The 21220-nt window shown below is 44.3% G+C and overlaps 1 protein-coding gene across 13 annotated transcripts in view; it reads right to left on the bottom strand.

The window, feature by feature from the left end:
* The window catches only part of CDK5RAP2 (CDK5 regulatory subunit associated protein 2), a 141007-nt gene that overhangs the window by 95964 nt on the left and 23823 nt on the right, over positions 1-21220 (bottom strand). For 8 of the 13 annotated variants that reach the window (XM_036432828.2, XM_036432833.2, XM_036432826.2 and 5 more), the window contains 8 exons: positions 18495-18571; positions 12310-12433; positions 9460-9614; positions 6446-6587; positions 5293-5346; positions 4317-4436; positions 1538-1630; positions 301-519 (listed from right to left, as the gene is read on the bottom strand). In XM_036432828.2, the coding sequence (XP_036288721.1) occupies positions 301-519; positions 1538-1630; positions 4317-4436; positions 5293-5346; positions 6446-6587; positions 9460-9614; positions 12310-12433; positions 18495-18571 (984 nt within the window). The remainder of the gene's footprint in view (positions 1-300; positions 520-1537; positions 1631-4316; positions 4437-5292; positions 5347-6445; positions 6588-9459; positions 9615-12309; positions 12434-18494; positions 18572-21220) is intronic. The other 5 variants (XM_045579864.1, XM_036432831.2, XM_045579865.1 and 2 more) reach the window with 1 other exon arrangement.

Raw genomic sequence — 21220 nt, forward strand, 5'->3', positions numbered from 1 at the left:
TAACATAGCAACACACCAAAGAGAGAACACAGAACTGAAAAAAAATGGACACAAAACTGCATTTTCAGCTTGATACCAATGCCTGTGGGTGAGGGAAGAAAGAGTGCAAAGGGAATAAAACATCAACTTGTTAAGACATCAACTGGTCATTTCTAAGTGATCAGAGGAGTGAAGTATTTTCTTCTTTAAATTTTTCAGATTTTCTAAGTTTTCTGCAGTGAATCTCCCTAAAACCGTGATGTGGAACAGGCCCAGCCCGCTGCACTGCCCGCTATTTCAGAAGGGAACAGGGGTGCTCACGTGGATAGTGCAGTCTCTCTTGCTCTTCTCTCGATGGGCTGCCTCCAGATCCTTTTCTAGTCTCTCCTTCTCCTGCTGCAAGTCGCTCAGCTCCTGTGTGACTTTCTTAATGTTCCTCCGTAGCCTGTGGTTCTCTGTACTCTTGGTGAGGTTTTCTGAGTGCAGCTCAGCCAAAAGGGCTGCCTTTTCCAACAGAGCAGCCTCATAATCTTCAGACCCCTAGAAGACGGGTGGGGGGAGACAGCTCATTAAACCAACCAAGAAATCTGTGCTCCTTTTCACTTTGCGGGGAGGGGACTGATAAAAACATCATTCAGCACAAATAATATGAAGACTGTGAAATAACTCAGGGTAATGTTTATATTACGGTGTTGATGTTAAAGGGAAGGGGGAAGCTACAACTGTGTAAAAAAAAACAAAACAAAAAAAAAACTTTTTTTAAGACTAGAAGGGAAAGTACAGAAAGTGAACAGTAACTTCCTTTCATGGGATGGAAACACAGATGACTTTTTTCCTTCACTACTCTGTATTTTCAAATGTTCTAAGTTTAGTGAGTATGTAACTTTTATAATGACCTTTTTCCTTTTGAAATACAAGAACTTTTTTATTGGTAAAATTTTATTTTTAATTTATCTTTATTGTTGAAGGTATTACAGGTGTCCCCTTTCTTTCCCCATTAACCCCCCTCCACTCCGCACCCACTCCAAGGCCTTCATCCCACTATTGTCAGTATCCCTGGGTTATGCAGAAGGCATGTAAATTCTTTGGTTAATCTCTCCTACCCCCACACCTCAAGCCTGCCTTCCCTTTGAGGTTCATTAGTTTGTTCCATGTTTCTATGTCACTGGATCTTTTTTGGTCAATTTATTTTGTTCATTAGATAATAATTTAAAAAAAACAAAACAATTTATTTTATTTATTTATTCATGTTTAATTCTCACAGAGGACATAACTAGATAGAAGAAGGGGAGATAGGGAGAGAAACATTGATATGAGAGAGAAATATTGATCAGCTGACTTCCATATGTACCTCAACTGGGCATTGATCAATCCCTTTCAGTGCACAGAACAATGTTCAACCAAGTGAGCCACTCTGGCCAGGCCAATTTAACTAGAATGAGATGGTTCTGTTATCAGAGACCACTGAGAATTCCTCCGTTCCTTTCAGCTATGAAGTCCTGACCTCAGCAGGAGAAAGGTCCAAAGAGAGAACTTCTTCATCCAAGTGAACACTTACCAGGCACTTCTGGGTCTCTGGTTTCTGGCGGGGCTCTTTGACTTTAGCAAAGGCAGCATTGAGCTCTTCGATTTCAGAGTTAAGTTCTTCAACCTGGGTGAAAATAAGGACTAGCAGCCAAGTGTGCAACTGGGCTCCTCCCATCTCCGCATGGCCCAACTGCTTTAACTGCTGGACTGTGCTTATAATCAAGGGCTTTGCAGTCAGAAAAAGCCTGAAGTCAGGAAAGTGGGATTTCTAGTTTTCTGTTTACTAGCTGGATCACTCAAGGCACAAAACTTAATCTCTCTGAGACTCAATTCCCTTAACTATAAAATGAAGATATCACCGCTCACCCAACCTTGCATTGCTGACGAGGTAACGTGCAGTGGTGCTAAAATCATATTGGCTCATACTGTCACTATAATTATTATTGTCCATAGAGATGAACCCCCCCCAAATCCTAGTGTGGCTACTCCCATCTACCCAGAGACAGCCAATAGCCAGCAAGATCACAACTGGACTTTGACGGCACCCAGAACTGCTCCACCACTGGGCTCTGAACTCCCAGCACAAACTACAGCTACTATTATTAGGAACCAGCTCTCTGCTGCATCTGACAGCAGTGATTACTCAAACTCATTCTCTCCTTTAGCTTCTTCAGCACCAGTTTCCTGGTTGGCTTCATTCTTCTATAGCCATTCCTTCTTCTGTCTTCTTTGTACCTTCCTCTCCGGCACCTTCAATTCTGATGCCCCCTGTGGTCCCATCCTCAGCCTTCTATCCCACTCTACATTCTCCTTGGACAAGGTGATCAACTCTCGGAATTTTAACTCACATCTGTTGAAGAGGGGCTCTCCAATCTCTACCTTCAGGCCTAATGAGCTCTCTCCAAGCTTTAGACTTGCAGATCTATCTGTCTCCTGGACATCTCACCTAGATGTCCAAAGTCAATACTCCTCTAAGTCAATACTTTCTAAAAGTTTCATCACTTCCATCACTACCTCCCATCCCACCATCATCCTCCATTTTCCATGCAGAATTGGTGGCAAGACCTTCTCTCTAGTGGTGCCAGCCAGAAGTCATCCTGGATTACTCCTTCTCTCCATTCCTGTCTGACCATGAAATTTCCCCAAATTTACTTCTAATCTTTAATTAATTAATTATTTCTTTTTTAGTTGTGTTTTTATTTTTAATTTTATTTTTCAATTACAGTTGACATTCAATATTATTTTATATTTGTGTCAGCTGTACAGCATAGTAGTTAGTCATATACTTTTAATTAATTGTTTATAATTTTGTTTCCTGAATTAGTCCCACCCCACCACTTCTGCTTGCTGTGACCACTGCTCTAATTCAGCCTGTCTGAATTAAGTGGCTCTCACCTTGACTACTGACCTCCCTGCGTCTAATCTCTCCTTCCTACAACCCACTTTCTGGATACAGGCAGAGACCTGGCTAAAATGCAATGTGATCACACCCTTCCTGCTTAAGAGTCTTCAGTGGAATGTCACCCAAGCAGTGGAGCATGAATAGATCCACCACCACCGCTGTTCCCTGGCAACCTCTCCAGCCTCTTCTCTCACCTCGCTTCAGTTCTGCACTTGATGCTCTGATGACCTCAAACTGATTTTGGTTCCACAAAAACATATCAGGCTCTTTCCCCACTGAATGCCTGTTCAATGTTCTCCCCTCTGTATGAAATGGCCTCCTCTTTTCTGTCCTCCTTCCCAACCAACGCCTACTCATCCTTTAAGATTCAGCTCAAACACCTACTCCTTGAAGCACCAGTCCCCCTTCCCAACCCTAATCCAGATTAGGAACCCTCTGCTCCACCTCACAGCCCCTGTACTTCCCTCAATCATAACACCTTCATTGTCTTTCTTCCCCACTAGGCTTGTGAGCACAGCTAAATTATGCTTCTCTGTTTCTGTGCCTCCAACTGAGACACAAGATTGCTACACCAATGACAAGAAAACAGCACAGAATCACCAGCCACCACCTTGGGTCCCAAAGACAACAACCCATGTACCTATCTAACTAACTTGGCCTTGCCCCCCAAAACTCCTTTATCTCAACCTTCTGTTGTCTTTCCAAAAATTAGACCTGCACTGTCCAATATGTGGCTACTGGGCACTTGAAATGTGGTTAGTCTGACTTGAGATGTGCTGTAAGCATATCTGAACTTCAGATTTTTTAAAATGTTAAAGCCCTAAGCAGGCTTGGTTCAGTGAAAAGAGTGTCAGCCTGCGGGTTCAATTCTAGTCAAGGGCATGGACCTTGGTTGCAGGCTCCGCCCCAGCCCAGGCTCTGGTCTGGAGGCAACCAATCAATGTGTTTCTCTCATATCAATGTTTCTCTCTGTCTTTCCCTCTCTCTTCGACTCTCCCTAAAAATTAATGGAAAAATATCCTCAGGTGAGGATTAACGAAAAATAAAAATAAAAAAATAAATGTTAAATACCTCTTTATTAATTTTGTTCTATTGACTGGATGTTGAAATAATATTTGTCATATATATTAGTAAGTATATATGACAAATATGTTTGCTTTTTTTAGCTTCTTTTAATGTGGCTACTAGTAAATTAAAATTACATATGTAAATCATATATTTGATTTGGATAGTGCTGGATTAGACATTCCAAAAGAACTTCTAATTAACTAAAGGGTCCCTACCCCACTTTCTATAGTCAACTCAGCTCTTTTACAAACTTTTTCCTTAAAGCTAAAAATTCAGGGAAGGGCAGGCCAGTCACAGAAGCTAATAAAGAAAAATCTCACTTGAGATCTAGCAGACATACCTCTTTTTCCTTTGACTTTAATGCCATGGTTAGACCCTGAATGGCTTTATCCCTCTTTAAACTATTTTTCTTTTCTGTAGCAATTTCTCTTTCCTTCTCTCTCAGGTCCTCCTGAAGTACCTAAATTAGATTAGAAAAAGATTCACTAAGTTGATGTGTTCCAACCAAAATGCACAGTATATATCTTTAAGAGAACACTCAAATGCAGTTATTCTATCTTATTCCTGTCAGCCTGTGATTAATGTTTCCAAGTAGAGCTGAACGTAGTGGCATCAGCTCCAACTTACTGTATTACCGCTCTCGGCAACAGGGCTGGGTGAAAGGAAAGGGATCAGATCAGTTAAGAAGATGACAGCTATTCCTACAGGAAGGACTCCAATGCCTTCTGGAGGTTGAATACAGTCACATCAGAGTCTTTGAAACTATACCAGTTATTTGGGAGGAAATAACAGATCATTAATATCATTCCTTAATGCTACAAACGTGAGCAGAGAATTTGGTTTGATGGAGACTGAACATATACATTTATAGTCTGAGTTCATTTCTAAAGACACTCACCACTGCCTCCCTCCCAGGCTGTCGTAAGGATCAAATGAGATAATGGATGTGAAAGCACTTTCTAAGTCGGCAGGTGCTATACAAATGCTGGCTGCTGAGACTAAGGGACCATGGAGCAAGGGCTTTGGGATCATAGACTGGCAAGTCTGAATCCCTACTATCCTCCAAGCTCCATGACCTTGGGTAGGGACCTCACGGCTCTGAGCCTCACGTGTCACAGCTGCAAGATGGGCATGCCTGCTTCACGGAGTTATTACAAAGACTGAGAAACCCTCTCCACGGTGCCTAAAGCTTGACTGGCAGACAGCAGCATTCAATGAGTGACAGCTATTGCCACACAGAATTATCTACTGCACTCAGAATAAAGCAAGAGGCAAAGATAAATCTTCAACACGTTTTTAAAACTGTATCAACATACCTGGATCCTCTCTTCAAAGCGATTTCTCTCCGTCTGGTGTTCCACTTGTGCAGCCTACGAGAAGACATTAATTGGTGCCCAGAAGAGACCCATTGTCCAATAACTTCCCCTGAACAATCAGAATGAGCACCTCATTTACTTGCTGTTCCCCCTGCTGTGGAACTCACCCAAAGTCCCACCCAAGTGAAGAAAAATATAAGATGATCACCATAGATAAGACAGTAAACCAAAGGGCGACTGGACAATGAAAAGGGCCTTCGAAAGAACAGGGCCAAGGAAGTGAGACAGAGGTTCAAAGAAGCAGGAGTCAAAGGCTGATTACAGCCTAAAACTCATAGGTGAGGCTAAGGAAGTCACTGCTGTGTTAGGGACAAAGGAGATCCTGCTCCATAATGAAGTCAAGACTTCCATGAGCATCCAGAAGGTCCCTACAGTGAACAAACCACATGCAGCAGCACCCATGGTCCAACAGGAAAGGGAAGGTCTGACTAGGCCTACCTGCACTTCCAGGTCCCGCCCACCCACTTCAAAGAGCTTGCTGTGGAGACTGCCTAGTGTGGGGAGGGGTCCCAGGAGGTCTGGGATCGGTACTAGTAACCCACCTCTTGGAGCCTAGGAAAATATAACAACATCTCTGAGCTGAGCCTGCTTCTAAACTCGATGAGGGACGGTGATCCCAGCCTCGCAAGGTGGCCAGGCGGTTGAGATGAGGGGCACCCGGTGTCCCTTTGTGTGTGGCACACCCAAGACAGGGCAGCTGCCTATCCCCACTGCCTCTGCGGCTTCAGACCACAGCTGGCCTAAGCCCGCCTCTATCCAACCACAAAAGGTGAAATGAGAAAGTAACACAATTTTATCCTAAGAAAATCCAAAGGATGAAAATAAGATCAAGTCCCCAGGCAACAACAAATGAACACATAATAAAACAGAGGCAGGCGGGTTTGGACTGGTTTTTTTAACCAACTCTGTGAACACGAGGCTGGAGGGGAAAAACATGCCAGGCCCCTGACAGGAAGTTTCTGCTGCTCCTCAGCCCACAGGGCGATGGCATTCAGAAGCAGACCGTGGGTGAGCCAGGGGCCTGCATGTGCGTCCCATGGCCCGTGCAGTCTGGGGTGCTAACTAACGTCCCCTCCACGTCCTATGGCCTCACCGCGGCTTCTCTCTCCTTTTCAGCCCTGCGAGCAGCAGACGACACATTCTCAGCAGCAAGCGCCATCTGAGATTTCTCCTCTCTCAGGCGCTGAATTAAAGCTTCTTTGCTCTTCAAAGACAGCCTCAACTCCTCAATCAGTCTAAAAGAGAACAGATTTCAATATTAATTCTACACTGCTCTCTCAGCTCAGTGGAGCAGGAAGAGGTAGAAAATGGGGCCAGACATCTTCAAAGTAGACATGGCCAGTGACTGAACATGAACGAAATCACATTTTGCAGGTCGGAGACTAAGGGGCAGAATCCATGTGACATTAACTGTCCCCTCACCTCCAGCCTGGCCCCGGGTGATCCACCCTCTGAGCTGCTGGACTGACTCCTGCTCAGCCATTCAACGGCCCCCCCACCAACAGCTGTGGATTACTAAATTTTTTTAACCAAGAAATCTTCTCTCCAAAAGAAATCTGGCACTGAAGGCTAAACAAACATGACCAATAAAGCAGAAATATTCTGGTAAATGTGAAAAACAAAGAATGTCTCTCCGAGGCATCTCAGGGCAAAGTTTAAAATATCTTTTAAACATCTTACATCGAACTCCTCCGCAGGCAGTCCAGCCCGAGCTTTCAGGGCCGAGATCAGAGGCCCTGCTGAAGCTTCGGCAGCCCCTCTCACAGGAAGCTTCCTCCCTACCTCCCTCCCCCCCAGCCGCAGGCCTCTGGACCTTTGTTCCCACAGTTCCTGTACCTAGAATGCCCTTCACAACTCCACCGCCACCTCCGCTTGCTAGACCCCCATCATACGCCAGACTTCATTAGACATTATTCTCAGGGAAGCTCTGCCAATCGACACCCCGAGAGCCCCCTCGGGTGGAGCTGAACACGCCCTTCTGGAGGCCACCAAATTCCCTCTGTTAACTGCTCCCTGACAACAGTCAAATTATGTCAGCTTTGAGCCTACATCTCCTCAGCTATAAAATGGGAATAACTTGCTTACATGGGAGGGAGATAAGCTTTTTAAAAGAGCCCTCCACAGCTCCAGGCATATGGCAGAACTCAACAAATGACAGTTGCTATAATTAGTACTTTTTTTTTTAGCATTCAATAATTAGCATTTTATCAAAAGACCTTAAGAATGTTTGCAGCAAAGCCTAAAAAGCACCTTACTACGGCAGAAAGAGGAGAGGTGCCCAGATGTGGGTGAGGAGGGCACCAAAAGCAGTTCGAGCACCTGGCGTAGTCTGAACACTGCGTCCCCACAAGGGGTGGCATCAGGAGGTGGGGCCTTTGGGAGAAGACAAGGTCATGGCAGTGGAGCTCTCGTGAACTGGAGTGATGCCGTATAAAGGAAGCTCTAGAGAGGCCCCTTGGTCCTTCTGCCAGGTGGGGACACAAGGAGAAAGAGGACCTAACGGGGGCCCTCACTGACCTGCACCCTGACCTTGGACTTCCAGCATCCAGAACTGTAAGAAATAAATGTGTTATTTATGAGAGATCCAGTGGGTATTATTTTGTTATGGCACCAAAAGGACTAAGACAACTGGATACAGCGAGAACTGGCAGCATCAATACAACACCCCCCAAAACTAGGACAGAGAAGTAAGAGTGCCCTCTAGGGGCTCAACTCTGAAATCATCACATAATCCACAGCAGAGGTAAACGCACCAAACTGAACTCTAAAATGCATGCGTTGCCTCTGTGTACCTTCCGCCTCGGTAAAACTGTTTTTGGGGTACCTTACAGCAAGATGCAGCTAGGGTGGAAATGAGCAGGGCAGGCCTGTGGGGACTGCGGCCAAACAGGAGCGCCGGGCGCCTGAGGGGGCGGGAGCACTCCAGCAATACCACCGCCGTCCTCCCACACCTCCTAGGTTTTCAAGAGAATCTGGGAATTCAGACTCTTACATAAAATTCGACGTTTTTAGTTAAACTCTAAAAAAAAAAAAAAAAAAAAAAAAAACAGATAAAACATATCCAAAGGCCAAACCTGTCTGCAGGGCTCTTCACTGTCAACTACCTTAAAGATACAGACTAACTTCAAGGTCAGATTGAAGGAAATCAAGTAGCTAAAGTGCACACCTCTGGAAAGGGTGGTGGGGGCCCAGAAAGACCAGGACATCCTCGTGAGGGCCCTGCCCAAGGCGGGCCAATCTGTGTGGCCAATCCGGATCCATCTCCCCAGGGCATGACGGAGACCCTTACTCCAGTTCTGCACTCAGCACTCACCTTCCCCTATGGATTTAGCTTCCCAGATAGGCCCGCCTTCAGGGAGGAAACACTGACCTTAGACCCGGAAGAGCTCCACCAGAGGGCCGCACCCAGAGGGAGCAGAAACCCAGAGCAGGCATCTGGCTGCTCTCTGGTCTCTGGGAGTGTGGCTGGGACACCTACCCCTGGGACAGACGCATTCACAGTGCTGACAACTCAGGTGTCTGTGCCTATCCAGACGGATTACATCCTCCAAATATCTCTCTCTTATTCTTCTCCATTCCTAGTTCTGTCACCTCAGTCCAAATGGCACACATTTTATTCCTGGACCATCAAAGAGCTCTGTACATGGTGTGCACTGTTTTGGCCCTTTGCACTGTACAGACCTGGGCCCTCAGCCTGCTTTAAAAGGTATGTCAGAAACAGGTCACACAAAATGCACCGGTATTTATTGTGGGGATGTAGACATTAACTGTTCCCTACAAGAAGATCCACAAGAGAAGTGTCTAAACAATGTCAAGTAAACTAGGCTTCTCCTGAGTCACTAACTTGTTTTATTTTATGAACAATGTGAATCTTATGTCCATCAAGATTGTTTTTCCCTTTTTCCTTTGACTACCAGGAAGCTTACAGCCAGAACTGAATGCTAAATTTAGTATCTTGAGTAGAAGATTCCAGCATGAATTTATATCTACTACCTCTCTCTGTCCTCACATTCCTAGTTTTCTTCTGTGGGGAACCAGTAGGAAAGGGGTGGGAGAAGGACTGCCAGATAAATGACTGTCAGGGTATCACAGGGACCAGAGCCAGACCTGTCTTTTTCTTCCAGGACCAGAGCCATGTCCAAGTCCCCCTCGTGCATCTTCTTCATCTCTGAAAGCTTGTTTTCCAAGCTCAACCGAAGAGCCTTCTCTGTTTCTGTCCCTGCAACGGCCTTTTCCAGTTCTGCTTGGGCGGCTTTCACATCCTAGAGTTAAATTAAATGCATTTGATGCAATTTTTCAATACAATTGGGAACACTTTGAAAGGAAATTGAATTAAAATATAAATATTTATGACTTTTTCTCTGGCACATTTCCCCTCCCTGAATTGTACTCTACATGGGGAGAATCAGTAATAAATACATTTGCCAGCCATCTTTCCTTCTTGTATCCTGAAGAATAATAGGCATTTCCAATGGAAAAGACTCAAGTCTATAAGAACTGTTGTTGAAAAATCAGATCAATATTTACAGCTCAGTGAGAACTAGGAATAACGTACCTCTCAATACTTAAACATACATAAATTCCAAAGAGTCACCACAATCTCCACACAAATTCATTCCACACCCCACTGACCCCTCAGTATTTTTTTTTTTTTTCAGATAATGACGATACAACTCTAAGTACATTTTCTCCATCTTCGAAGTGACTTAGGTATGTTCTACCTGAGCACTCACAGAAGAAATTATCTAAACCATGAAGGCAGCATCTGTGTTAGGGGCAAAGGCCTGGTGCTCATGAAAGTGACCCGAGTAGATGGGCATCTCTGACTGCTCATGCCAACTGTCTCTGATTGCATCACAAAGATGAAAGTCAAATTAAACGAGGTTCAAAACCCAGCTCCCACTTATTTGCTGTGTGACCGTGGATAGTCGCTTAACCTCTCTGAGACCCAGCTTCCTAATAACCATCAGAGAATTGTTGTGAGGCTCTGTCAAGTGCCTGCTGCATCATGGGAAACCCAAGAAAAATGTGGCTTCCTCCTCCCCACCTCTTCCCTCCAGTGCCTCCCAGCGCTATCTCCCCAAGAGGTGTGCCTGTCAATCTCAATGACAGCTGGGAAAAACCATTTCCCAATATTCTGAGACAACAAACAACAAAGCCTATTATTCAGTGGGAGCTTACTCAATGCCAGGTTTTACCAGGAGCTCTATTTATATTATCTTTGATTCTCACTCAAGCCTAAACACTGACATAGAGAGAGACAGATCACTGCAGTTTACAAGGCAGGCTCTGCAGCCAGACCACCAGGCACTTCCTGCCTGTGTCACCTTAAGCAAGTGACTCAGCCACTCGGTGCCGGTGTCAGCATGTTTTTCTTTCTGTTGTTAAAGGATGATGCAGCATTTACCTCCTAGGTTTGCTGAGGGGATTACCTAAATCAATATATGTAAAACGCTGAGAAGGATGCCTCATATGTGGTAAGCCTTCCATAAACTGTTAGTACTGCTGTTGTTATTTACAATTACTACGGCAAAGCAGGTATCACTAGCCTCGTTTTACAGAGGCAAAGGCTCGGGAAGGCAAATACTTTATCCAAAGTGACAAAGCTAGTAAGTGACAGAGCAAGGATTCAACCCAGCACTGTCAGTTACGCTGGCAGCCCAGCACACTCGAAGGCACTTACTGGGAAAAATAAGATGAATGAGCAAGATTAGGTTAAGTCTCTTAAAAGTCTCACAGTCATCTTGTTTGTTTGTTTGTTTGTTTGTTTTTATCCTCACCAGAGGCTATTTTTCCATTGATTTTTTTTTTTTTTTTTTGTTTTTTAGAGTGGAAAGACAGAAAGAAATATCAATGTGAGAAAAACACATCGATTAGTTGCCTCCTGCATGCACCCCAAAGAGGGCCCGGGGCCGGGGAGGAACATGCAACCAAGGTACATGACCTTGACTGGAATCAAACCCGGAACCCTGGGGTGCACAGGCCAACTGAGCCAAACGGGCTAGGGCCGTCTCACTTGGGCTCAGAGCCCATTCTTTTGATCCCAGCTCTACCATTAATGACGAGAATTACTTCCTCACTTCTCTGATTCTATTTCCTCATTTGTATGATCGGCCTAATATCTGTACACACTCATGAACAAGGGCTGAATTGAACATCATGAGTGAAAAAGGCCATTGTTAGCTGCAAATTACAGTACAAATGTATTCACTCTTTGTATCCAAAAGTGCTCTTTGGCGCTATTTCTCCTCCTCCCTGCTTAGAAAAATCAGGGTTGCAGGTAGGAAAAGTGAGATGAAATAAGACTTCAAAGACCAAGAATTAAGTAATTAGTTTACTTAATATTAGCTTCAATGGAGGAAACCTGATTAATACCTAGGAAGCATCTGACTGGACTCAGGAGGAGGAGCTACACACAGAGCCTCCAGACAGGTCCTCGGTCAACACCGGTGGATGGTGGAGTGGACGCTGGACACAAGGGGAGGGGCTTTGTGGACACACAATGACCTACAAATCAGAAAATCTGGTTCCAGGCTTAGCTAATCCTGGGTGAGTGGCTTCCCTCTCTGGGCCTCAGTTTCCTCCTCAGTGAAATAAAGGCACTCATCTAGATAATAGAAGAGTGGAGTAGCAAGAACACAGTGTTTAGAGAGAGTAGTCTACATTTAAATGCAGGATTAAACTTGGACTGCTTAGTATTTCTCTCCATACCTCGATGTCCTCATTTATAGAAATAAAACAATAATGACCAGTTTGTAAGGTGAACGAGTGTAGATTCTTTATGCCAAGCTTCTCTGATTCTTTAGATTCTTTATGCCAAGCTGGAACCTCAGAGATATTCAATGAGGATGGCTCTCGTGTCTACAGAAGTTTATGAGGAAAGAAACACAATTCTGCCCACTCACTCCGTTATTAACCCCCTAAAGAAACACATTCTCCACAGGGTCTCAGACTTGCCTCTTCCAAAAGGAGTATCCTTTTGTTTAGGAGATCTTCCACCTGCTGCACCTTCTTCTGAGCATCCTCCTTCACCCGCCGAACTTCCGAGCCGCCCCCTTCAGCGAGGCTCTCAACTGCTTTGCTGCAAAATGAGGCAAATAAGGGTGACAGTCCGGTAGTGATTTTAATCCCCCCAAGAAACAACGAATCCTCCCATGGGCCTGTGCTGAGCTTCTTTTTGTTTTAATTAATATTTGTAACTCAAAAACACTGACCATGCAATATATAAATATATCAAGTCAACATGTTGTACCCCTTAAATTTGCACAATGTTAAATGTCAATTATGAGTTAATAAAAATACATATTATTTAAAAACAAAGTAAGCATCATCTATATCTCAACACGATTTTATTGCTGAACACACTATACACACCTTTTGTGTCAATAATGTAAATGTGTATCATTTTTAAAGGCTACATACTAATTTCTACATGAAATGTATTACATTAAATCAACCCCTATTTTTTAAAACATTTAGATTGCTTCTGATTTATATATTGGTCCAATAACAAAGCTCTCAGAACAGTGGCCAAAGAACTCAAAAAAGTATTCAACAAAAGTCAATGTTATTGTTTGTTGTTATAAGCAATGTTGTGAAGAAAATGCATCTTTGTAGGTAAACTATCCAGTGATTTCCTTAGGGTCAATTCCTAGAAAGGGAATTTCGGAGTCGAAGTGTAAGTACTCTTCTAAGGCTTTTTTGACAGCTATTGCCATGTTTCCCACCAGGAAACTTCCAACAAAGCACCCTCCACCAGTGGCAGGAAAGGTGGAGAGCTGGCTTGACAAACCAATGTACACAGAAAGTATGTAACAAAATGAATCTGAGGGATGAAGGTTGGTTTGCTTCAGCAGGAGGGGAAGCGTTTTATTTTATTTTTAAATTTTATTAATTTTTTTTTAGAGAGACAAGGAAAGACACAGAGAGAAAACATCGATTTGTTGTTCCACTTATTTATGGATTCACTGGTTTGATTCTTGCATGTGCCTGATCGGAATGCATCCATAACCTTGGCATATCGGGACGATGCTCTAACCAACTGAGCTGCCTGGCTGGGGCTTGGAGGGAAGGCATTTGAAATACAGCACATGGCTTTGTGAGCACTAGCTACTACTCAGGGCGTGAGGAGGAGAGAGCACGCAGGCAGCCCACACTCCGTGTTACTCTAACATGAAATGCAGACTGCACATCACTGTGGCTCCACGGAATAAATACTCTGTCCGCCTGACAGGCCATGGTGGGGACGGCACACCACAATCAGAGGACCACAACCACTGGCACCTTTCATCTGGTTCTCCCCAGAGGAAAAGCGGTGTCGGGTATGAATTTGTGAGACATGTACTCAGAGCAGTTCTGTTGGGTTTCTAAGATGACTGTGGGTTTCCAGAAGGCAGCATAATATAAGGAAATGGCTCCACCTAAAGCTGGTTTCTCAGAAAACTGCAACAGGGCAAATCTATTCACCACCAGCCTCCCAAGTCCTGCGTTCGGGTATGTAAGGCTTTTCCGACCAAGAGCCATGGGATCAGACATGCACATGCACGGGCCATGTGAATTTTTGCCTGAGAACAATGGAAAGTCAAGAGGGCCATACTTGCTGTCCAAGCCTCAGACATGAACTGCCTGCAAATAAAGGTTTTATTCATATCTTGTTTCCTTTCACCAACGAGCCCTCACAAGGCCCCAGTGTCATGATATCGTTTTAATGGAATTCAGTGTGGACAACTGGGAAGAAAGAATGTGAGCTCTGAAGCAGAACAGATCTGTTTCCAAATTTTCCCTGTTATGTCCTCAGTGTGACTCTGGGTGAACTACCCCTTTCACCTCAGTTTCCTCATTTGAAAAACAAGGTGATGCCCTCTTAGATCTAACAGCCAAAGCAGGGGCTCCTTCCTCTGTGATCTGAGTGCTGAGGACGGTCTGTGGTCCCCGCGGCCACCGCAGCGCTGCCTCTGCTAAGACGCTGAGCGGCCTCGGTCTACCTCCGCTGGTGTGGCAGCTGAGAACAGACGGTCCGCTGGCCTGAACTAAGGCCAAAGCTGCCACCTCCTGACTAATGCCACCAAGCGTCCTGCGCCCAGTCCCTCCGCGCACTTCTTGACCAGGACTGTGGGGAGTTCACATGACTCACGATCATTTCTGCCACTTCTCAAGAGGGCATGCTCTATGGCTGCATGAATTCTGGACCAAAGGGGAGGAAGTGGGGGACAGATGTAATAGTGTCAAGAATAATTAAAAAAAAAAAAAAATTCTAGAAAAGAAGTTTTTCCTTCCTGAGCCTTGGATACAGAATTTTCCAGTCCTCAGTTTCCTCGAACAAACCACCAATGTTTTAGCCCTTGGGCTTCATGGAGCCTCCTCTAGCAAATGGCTCCATTACCCCTCCCCAGCCTCCACTCCATCCGGCAGGTGCAAATCTACTGGCTCCCTCCTGCCCGCCCAGATCAAACCTTAGTGTTTTACAGTCAGCATCACACACCTTGTCAAAAGGCCGACTACAATTTTTAACAAGTAACGACATTATTCAGTTTGCTTGCATTTTAGTTATACCAATAAAATGTACTCCCAATAATAAATGTTCCAACTTTTCATTTATCATCTTTGTGTTTTACAGTTACTGTAGCAATAAAATTTATACTCAGCAGTATGGTGCAATTTTCCTCTACTAATGGAATTATTATTTTTGTTTGTGTTTTAAAGCTGCAGAGATAAAATTCACTCCTGACAATATGTCTGCTTTTGGTTTTAATGTCCCCTTATGGTAACTGCAAAATAGAACAATGGAAAATCAGCGAACGTATATGTTTACTTCACAGCGTGCAGAGTGGGCTCCAGAGCCAGATCAGCCCCAGCTCTGTTGCCAACTTGGGCAAGTTCCCTCACTCCCCTGAGCCCCGTTTCCTCTTCGCTCAAATGGGAGCACTAGCTGCCTCACCTAATGCTGTAAAGTCAGATGCAGTAAAGCATGTCAAGTGCCAGGCACAGGGTTAAGGGCTAAGAAGGATCTCAATAAATGTTAGTTCCCTCCCTCTACCCTTTCCTTCCTTATAGAATCTGGGCCAACAGACAAGACTCTCTGCAAGACTAAGGAGAGGAAAGGCTGAGGAAAGTGGTCTAATCCAGCTTTCCACCCAATACAAAAGAGAACTTCTATAAACACCACCCTCGCTACTCTAGTTAACCATCAACATTTCCTCTTTCTGTTCTAATTATAGTTCTCTGGAGAAAAATAGGGGCTTTTCCCATATCTCTCTCTCCTCTTCCCCCCAATAAAAACAGCCATAAAATTCAAAAAGAGAGTGGAGGACATTAATAAAAAGCTATTTTTCCATCTACAAGATTGTATCACACACACACTGCCAAGTGCCGGGCAGGTGGAGGTCCAGGGAAAGGCCCATTGAACAGGCCTGCGATAGACGGTATGCGTATCCTATGGCAGGTAATCTATACAAAAGCCCTAGGATGTAGAACGACTAAGAAGCCAAGGCTAGGAGACCACGGTCCTACCTACTGGTAGAGCCAACCCAGAGCCCGCCCTTTCCACTGCCCCATACTCCACTAAGGAAGAAGCCCTTGGCTTAGATGTAGAGTCTTGTTGAAGAAATGAGAAACACACATGAAAACTGAAAAGAATCTGAAACCTCGTGCTGGACCAGAAGTCACAAACTTGAGTTCTAAGCCAGCTCTGGTCTTTCTGGCTGAGGGATTTTAGTCATGGCTCTTCCTTCTCCAAACTGAAATTTCCTCCTCCTCATGTGATGCTTTCCTCAAGATTTGATGAACTCTCAGGATAACGATGGGATGCAAATGGATGTGAAAGTGTTTTATACACTGAAAAGTGCTAAACACATATGGGACTGTCATTATATGTGAAGAGACAGATATGGGCCGAGGCAGCCCCGTGGGATTCAATAGAACCCTGTATTAAGGGTGGACAACAGGAGAGGCACTGGGGCAGGGAGGGCTGGGCATGGAAGAGGTCTGCCAGGGCAACAGGAAAGGGAACCTTTCTAATACCTGTGAACTGTGTTTGGGATTAAAAGTTGGAGAAGAGAAAGCTGGCGCAGCTAAGTCACTGTGAGCATTCTTAAACAGATCTCGTGATCTGATCCCTAACCTATCCTTGCCAGCTTTCTTCCCATCCACCAAGTCCTGTTGATTTTGCTTCCTAAGTGTCTTTCCAATCCACCATCTACTTCCGTCACTAACCTGTCACCTACACTGCTGAACTAGCCTTCTCATTCTTCCACTCCCGCTCCCTCTATCAAACATTTCCTGCTCAGCAGCCAGAGCGACCTTTTAAAAAACAAAACTCTGATTATATCAGTTGCTTAAAACCCATGACTGTTTTTCCTTTGATCTTAGGATAAAGACCAAAATCTCTAATCAGGCCTCCAGACTCTGCAAGACGAGACTGAGCCCCCTAGGCTTCTATTTCCTCAGAACTGCACATTTCTGTCCCCTTAAACAATTTTCACCACCCTTTCACCTGGCTAATTCCTACTGACCCCTCAGACCTCATCTCAAATGCTACTTCCTCAGGGTCTCTTCCCTGCTATCTATCTATATATACAAAAGCCTAAGCAACCACTTGACCGGCCCATAACTATGATGCACAATGGCCACCAGGGGGCAGACGCTCAATGCAGGAGCTGCCGAGCATCAGCAACTTTGCAGAGTGCCCTCTTGCACTCAGGATGCCTCAGGAGATGTCGAACTGCTAGATTCGGCCAGATCTCCACAGGCCGGGCTGAGGGACTCCACGATGCACAAATCCATGCACCAGGCCTCTAGTAGACATATACTTATGTATCTACTCCCGCTGCTAAAAGTTCTCACAGCTCCCTTTATTTTTCTCACGGCTCTTCTCCCAGTTTGTATTGATATATTTTTTATTGACGTATTTGATCCCCATCAATCACACAAGAATGTAAGCCCCATGTGTCTGTCTGGCTCACCACTACATCCCCAGGAGCTGAGGCCAGTGCAGAACAGCTGCTTAATATTTTCTGAATAAACTGATAAATAAGATCAGACCAAAGGACCTTAAGCACTAACTTGGGCAGTCTGGAGAATCTCTACAGACAGAGCACTCCGCCCTGCGTGCTGGTATGAGGAGTGCGTCAAGCCTTGGTGAGTCTGGGCTTCCATGTGTACATGCAGCAGGCAGGGCGCTGAGTATAAAACAAACCGAATTCCACTACTGACTTCCAGGCTTGGTAAAGTTGATTTGACTCCTTGCCTAGAGAATGGTGAGTGATGTGCCTCTAAAAAAAAACTACAACAAAAATAAAAAATGGCCAAAACCGGTTTGGCTCAGTGGATAGAGCCTGCGGACTGAAGTGTCCCAAGTTCGATTCCGGTCAAGAACATGTACCTTTGTTGAGGGCACATCCCCAGTAGGGGGTGTGCAAGAGGCAGCTGATCGATGTTTCTCATTTATGTTTCTACATCTCTATCCTTCTTCCTTCCTCTCTGTAAAAAAAATCAATAAAATATATTTTTAAAATAAATAAACAAATAAAAAATGTGTTAACCTAATTTATTCATTTACTCATTTATTCATTCACTCACTCAGAAAATACTGTACATGTGAGGTCAAGCCAGGGCCCTCAGAATCCCTTGAAGCCTCTAGGGTTTTTACAAAAATGAATGAGTTAATGATATACTTTAAGGCCTGGAGGGATCTCATAAATACATTGCTGAGGAATAGGACCAGACATATAAGGGTGCATGCACAGTATATGATTCCATTTCTAAAAAGTTCAAAAAGGGGCAGAACTAAAGGTGATACTACTGGTCAGCAAAGGGGTCTTCTTTGTGGCAGAAGGGTAAGTTCCGGGAGCACAAAGGGGACTTCTTGGGGGCTGGTGATGTGCTGGTTTCTGACCAGGATGGTGGCCCCACAGGTGTGTCTGCTTAGTGAAAATTCATTCTGCTGCATGTACAAGATCTGTTCATTTTCCTATGAATTTTAAGTTTGTTGAAAAATAATTAAATAAAAATGAAACCTCCTCGAAGCCCAGCTAGAGAACAAGTGGCTTAGAAAGCACATGGTTCTATTTCACTGACCCACTTAGCTGGCACCATCAGAACCCCTGGGCTACCCGCAAGCTTATGACAGGATGACAGGTACTCACGAGGCTTTGATGAGCAGCTGCTCTCTCTCTTGGAGCTCACGCTTCAGACTTTCTACTTCCACCTTGAGCTCGATATTCTTTCAGACGAGATTGGGGGGGAAAAAGAAACAGTGTAAAAGCACAGGACGAAGGAATGTCTATCGTGGGGAAACGGTTTTCGGTGGGGACTGACTACTAGGGGTGTCGAACTCAATCAGAGAAGGGGCCAAAATCTAAAATCCAGCCTAAATCGCAGGCCAAATGGTTTACTGAACAGTCATAAACTGTCATTGTGATGGAAACGCAGCGGAGTGCAGTGATGACAGCACGGTGTGGGCCACATTGCAAGGCCTGGCGGGACGGGTTTGGCCCGCGGGCCGTGTGTTTGACACATGTGGACTACGCCATGCTCGTAATAGGCAGCCGCTAGATGCAAAATCTCATTAGCCTCAGGGCACTGGGAAAAGGGAATTATTAAACACTGGTGGTCTCAAAAGAAAGCCCCAGATTTCTCAAGACTTGGAACAATTATGTAAATTTCCCAAGCTTCTAACAGCCAGAGCATTCAAACATTGAGGCATAAATGTCATATAAGAGAGGCCGATTTAAAAATTGTTTGCCCTCCACCAAGCAAATTTACAAGCAATTTTGCAGTTTGCTTTTACCATTCCAAGGCAATTACTTCTGGTTGTTTACCATCATGCATGTCCTGGTTGTAGAAGTGGAAACATTTTACAGCTTTAAAAAATAAAACATGTGGCTGGATAAATGAGAACCTCATCACTGCCTATCTCCTTTCAATGTAAGATTTCAGGGTATTCTCTTACAAAAGAGCCACAACCACACAGGGCAAGCTGTTAGTAAGGGACACCACAATGTTCTCCAACCAACTATCTTCCTCTTAATTGACTAGAAGAAAGGGAGTCACACATGGCCTTGGACTCATCATTCACATGAGAATCTAAAGACAGAGTCTGTGACAAGTGGATCACAACGTGATACAGGATGCCTTCTCAAACCAGTCCACAAATGCATCCCAAACAGAATATTAGATGAATTCACATAGTAGAAACAGGTATCTGGGTGCATAGTTTGCAGAGAACTGCTATAAATCTAGATGTCCTCTGAAATCTTGCTCCTATTTATTTTAATAACTCGTGACAATTTTATATTCTACTCCATAAAACATGTTCATTATTTTAAATAAAAATAACACATCCAGCCCAACTGGTGTGGCTCAGTGATTCTGTGTCAACCCATGAACCAAGAGGTCATCAGTTCAACTCCCAGTAGGGGGCACATGCCCAGGTTGCACAGTCCATCTCCAGTAGGTGTAGTGCAGGAAGCAACTGATCAATGATTCTCTCATCATTGATATTTCTCTCTCTCCCTCTCCCTTCCTCTGTCTAAAATTAATAAAAAATATTTTTTAAAAACATAAGACTTCCAGTAAAATTTATAATCTCAGAGGATATGCCTCCCTCCTTTCAGCCAAACAGCTGTAGGAGATACTCAGGTTGAGAAGTCAGCCAGAAAGGAAAGGTCATGGGCTTGAGAACAGAAGGACATAGGTTCAAATTCTGCCTCCACTCTTCACCAAGAAGAAACTGTAGTAGTCAGTAAATGCTCATGTATCCATTCCTTCACTTCATAGGCATTTACCAGTCCCTGTGATGGGCCAACCACTGGGCTAAGCACTGAGACCCTGGTATACAAGGCAGACCTGGCCTGCCTTCGTGCTAACGTCAAACCGAAACTTGGAAGTGTGAGCCTGTAACTGTCTGCAGAAGCACAAGCCTAGGATGTGACAATGCAATGTTTCTCCTCTCAGTTCCCATGTGGCAAATGAAAATCAATAAGCCACCTGACTAAGTGAGCTAGCGAATTTTAGGGCTAAGGGAGCTAACGAATGAGAGCAGCCTAAAGACAAGGCTCAGAATGTATTGTATTATTGTCTCCAATGCCAAACAATAGGAACTAAAGAAGTCATTCGTGCAGAACTTTTTCCAGAAGAAAGTGATCTTTGAAAAAGGACACTGAGTGACAGTGCACAATGTTTTCAACTGCGGTTTTGTGAAAAAAACAGAAACACCCTTCAACTGAGGATTCCTTGCCATGTCTCAGAAGGGCAGAGAACTGTGTAAGCTGATGGCACAGATTCTGAGTGCTATACTTTCTGCAGAACCAACTGGCACTCCAGCCCAGCAAATTTAAAAGAACAGAGAGCTAACGTTTCCATTTATAACATGTTATAAATTTACATACATGGGAATCATTTCAAAACCAAAAATCAAGATACCTTATTAGCATAAATGAGATATCATTATAAAAAAAGAATAGCCTGGTCAGAAGACTTGGCTAGCTGGAGCATCATCCTGTACACTAAAGGGTTGCGGGTTCAATTCCCAATCAGGGCACATGCCCACGTTGTGGGTTTGATCCCTAGTCAGGATGCATATGGGAGACAACTAGTTGATGTTTCTCTCTTACACTAATGTTTCTCTCTCTTTCTCTCTCTCTCTTCTTCCCTCCCTTCCTCCCTCCATCCCTCCCTCTCTCCCTTCATCTGTCCCTTCCTGTTCCTCTCTCTATATTCAATGGAAAATACGTCCTCAGGTGAGGATTAAAAACAATTTTTATAAAGAAGACAGAAGCTCTTAAGCTACTATTAAGGAAAGATATCTAAGATATTGTTAAGGAAAAATGCAAGATACAGAACAGAACATGCTTGCATTTATCTAAAAGGA

The sequence above is a fragment of the Pipistrellus kuhlii genome, unplaced genomic scaffold (assembly GCF_014108245.1).
Source record: "Pipistrellus kuhlii isolate mPipKuh1 unplaced genomic scaffold, mPipKuh1.p scaffold_m20_p_12, whole genome shotgun sequence".
Lineage (NCBI taxonomy): Eukaryota > Metazoa > Chordata > Mammalia > Chiroptera > Vespertilionidae > Pipistrellus > Pipistrellus kuhlii.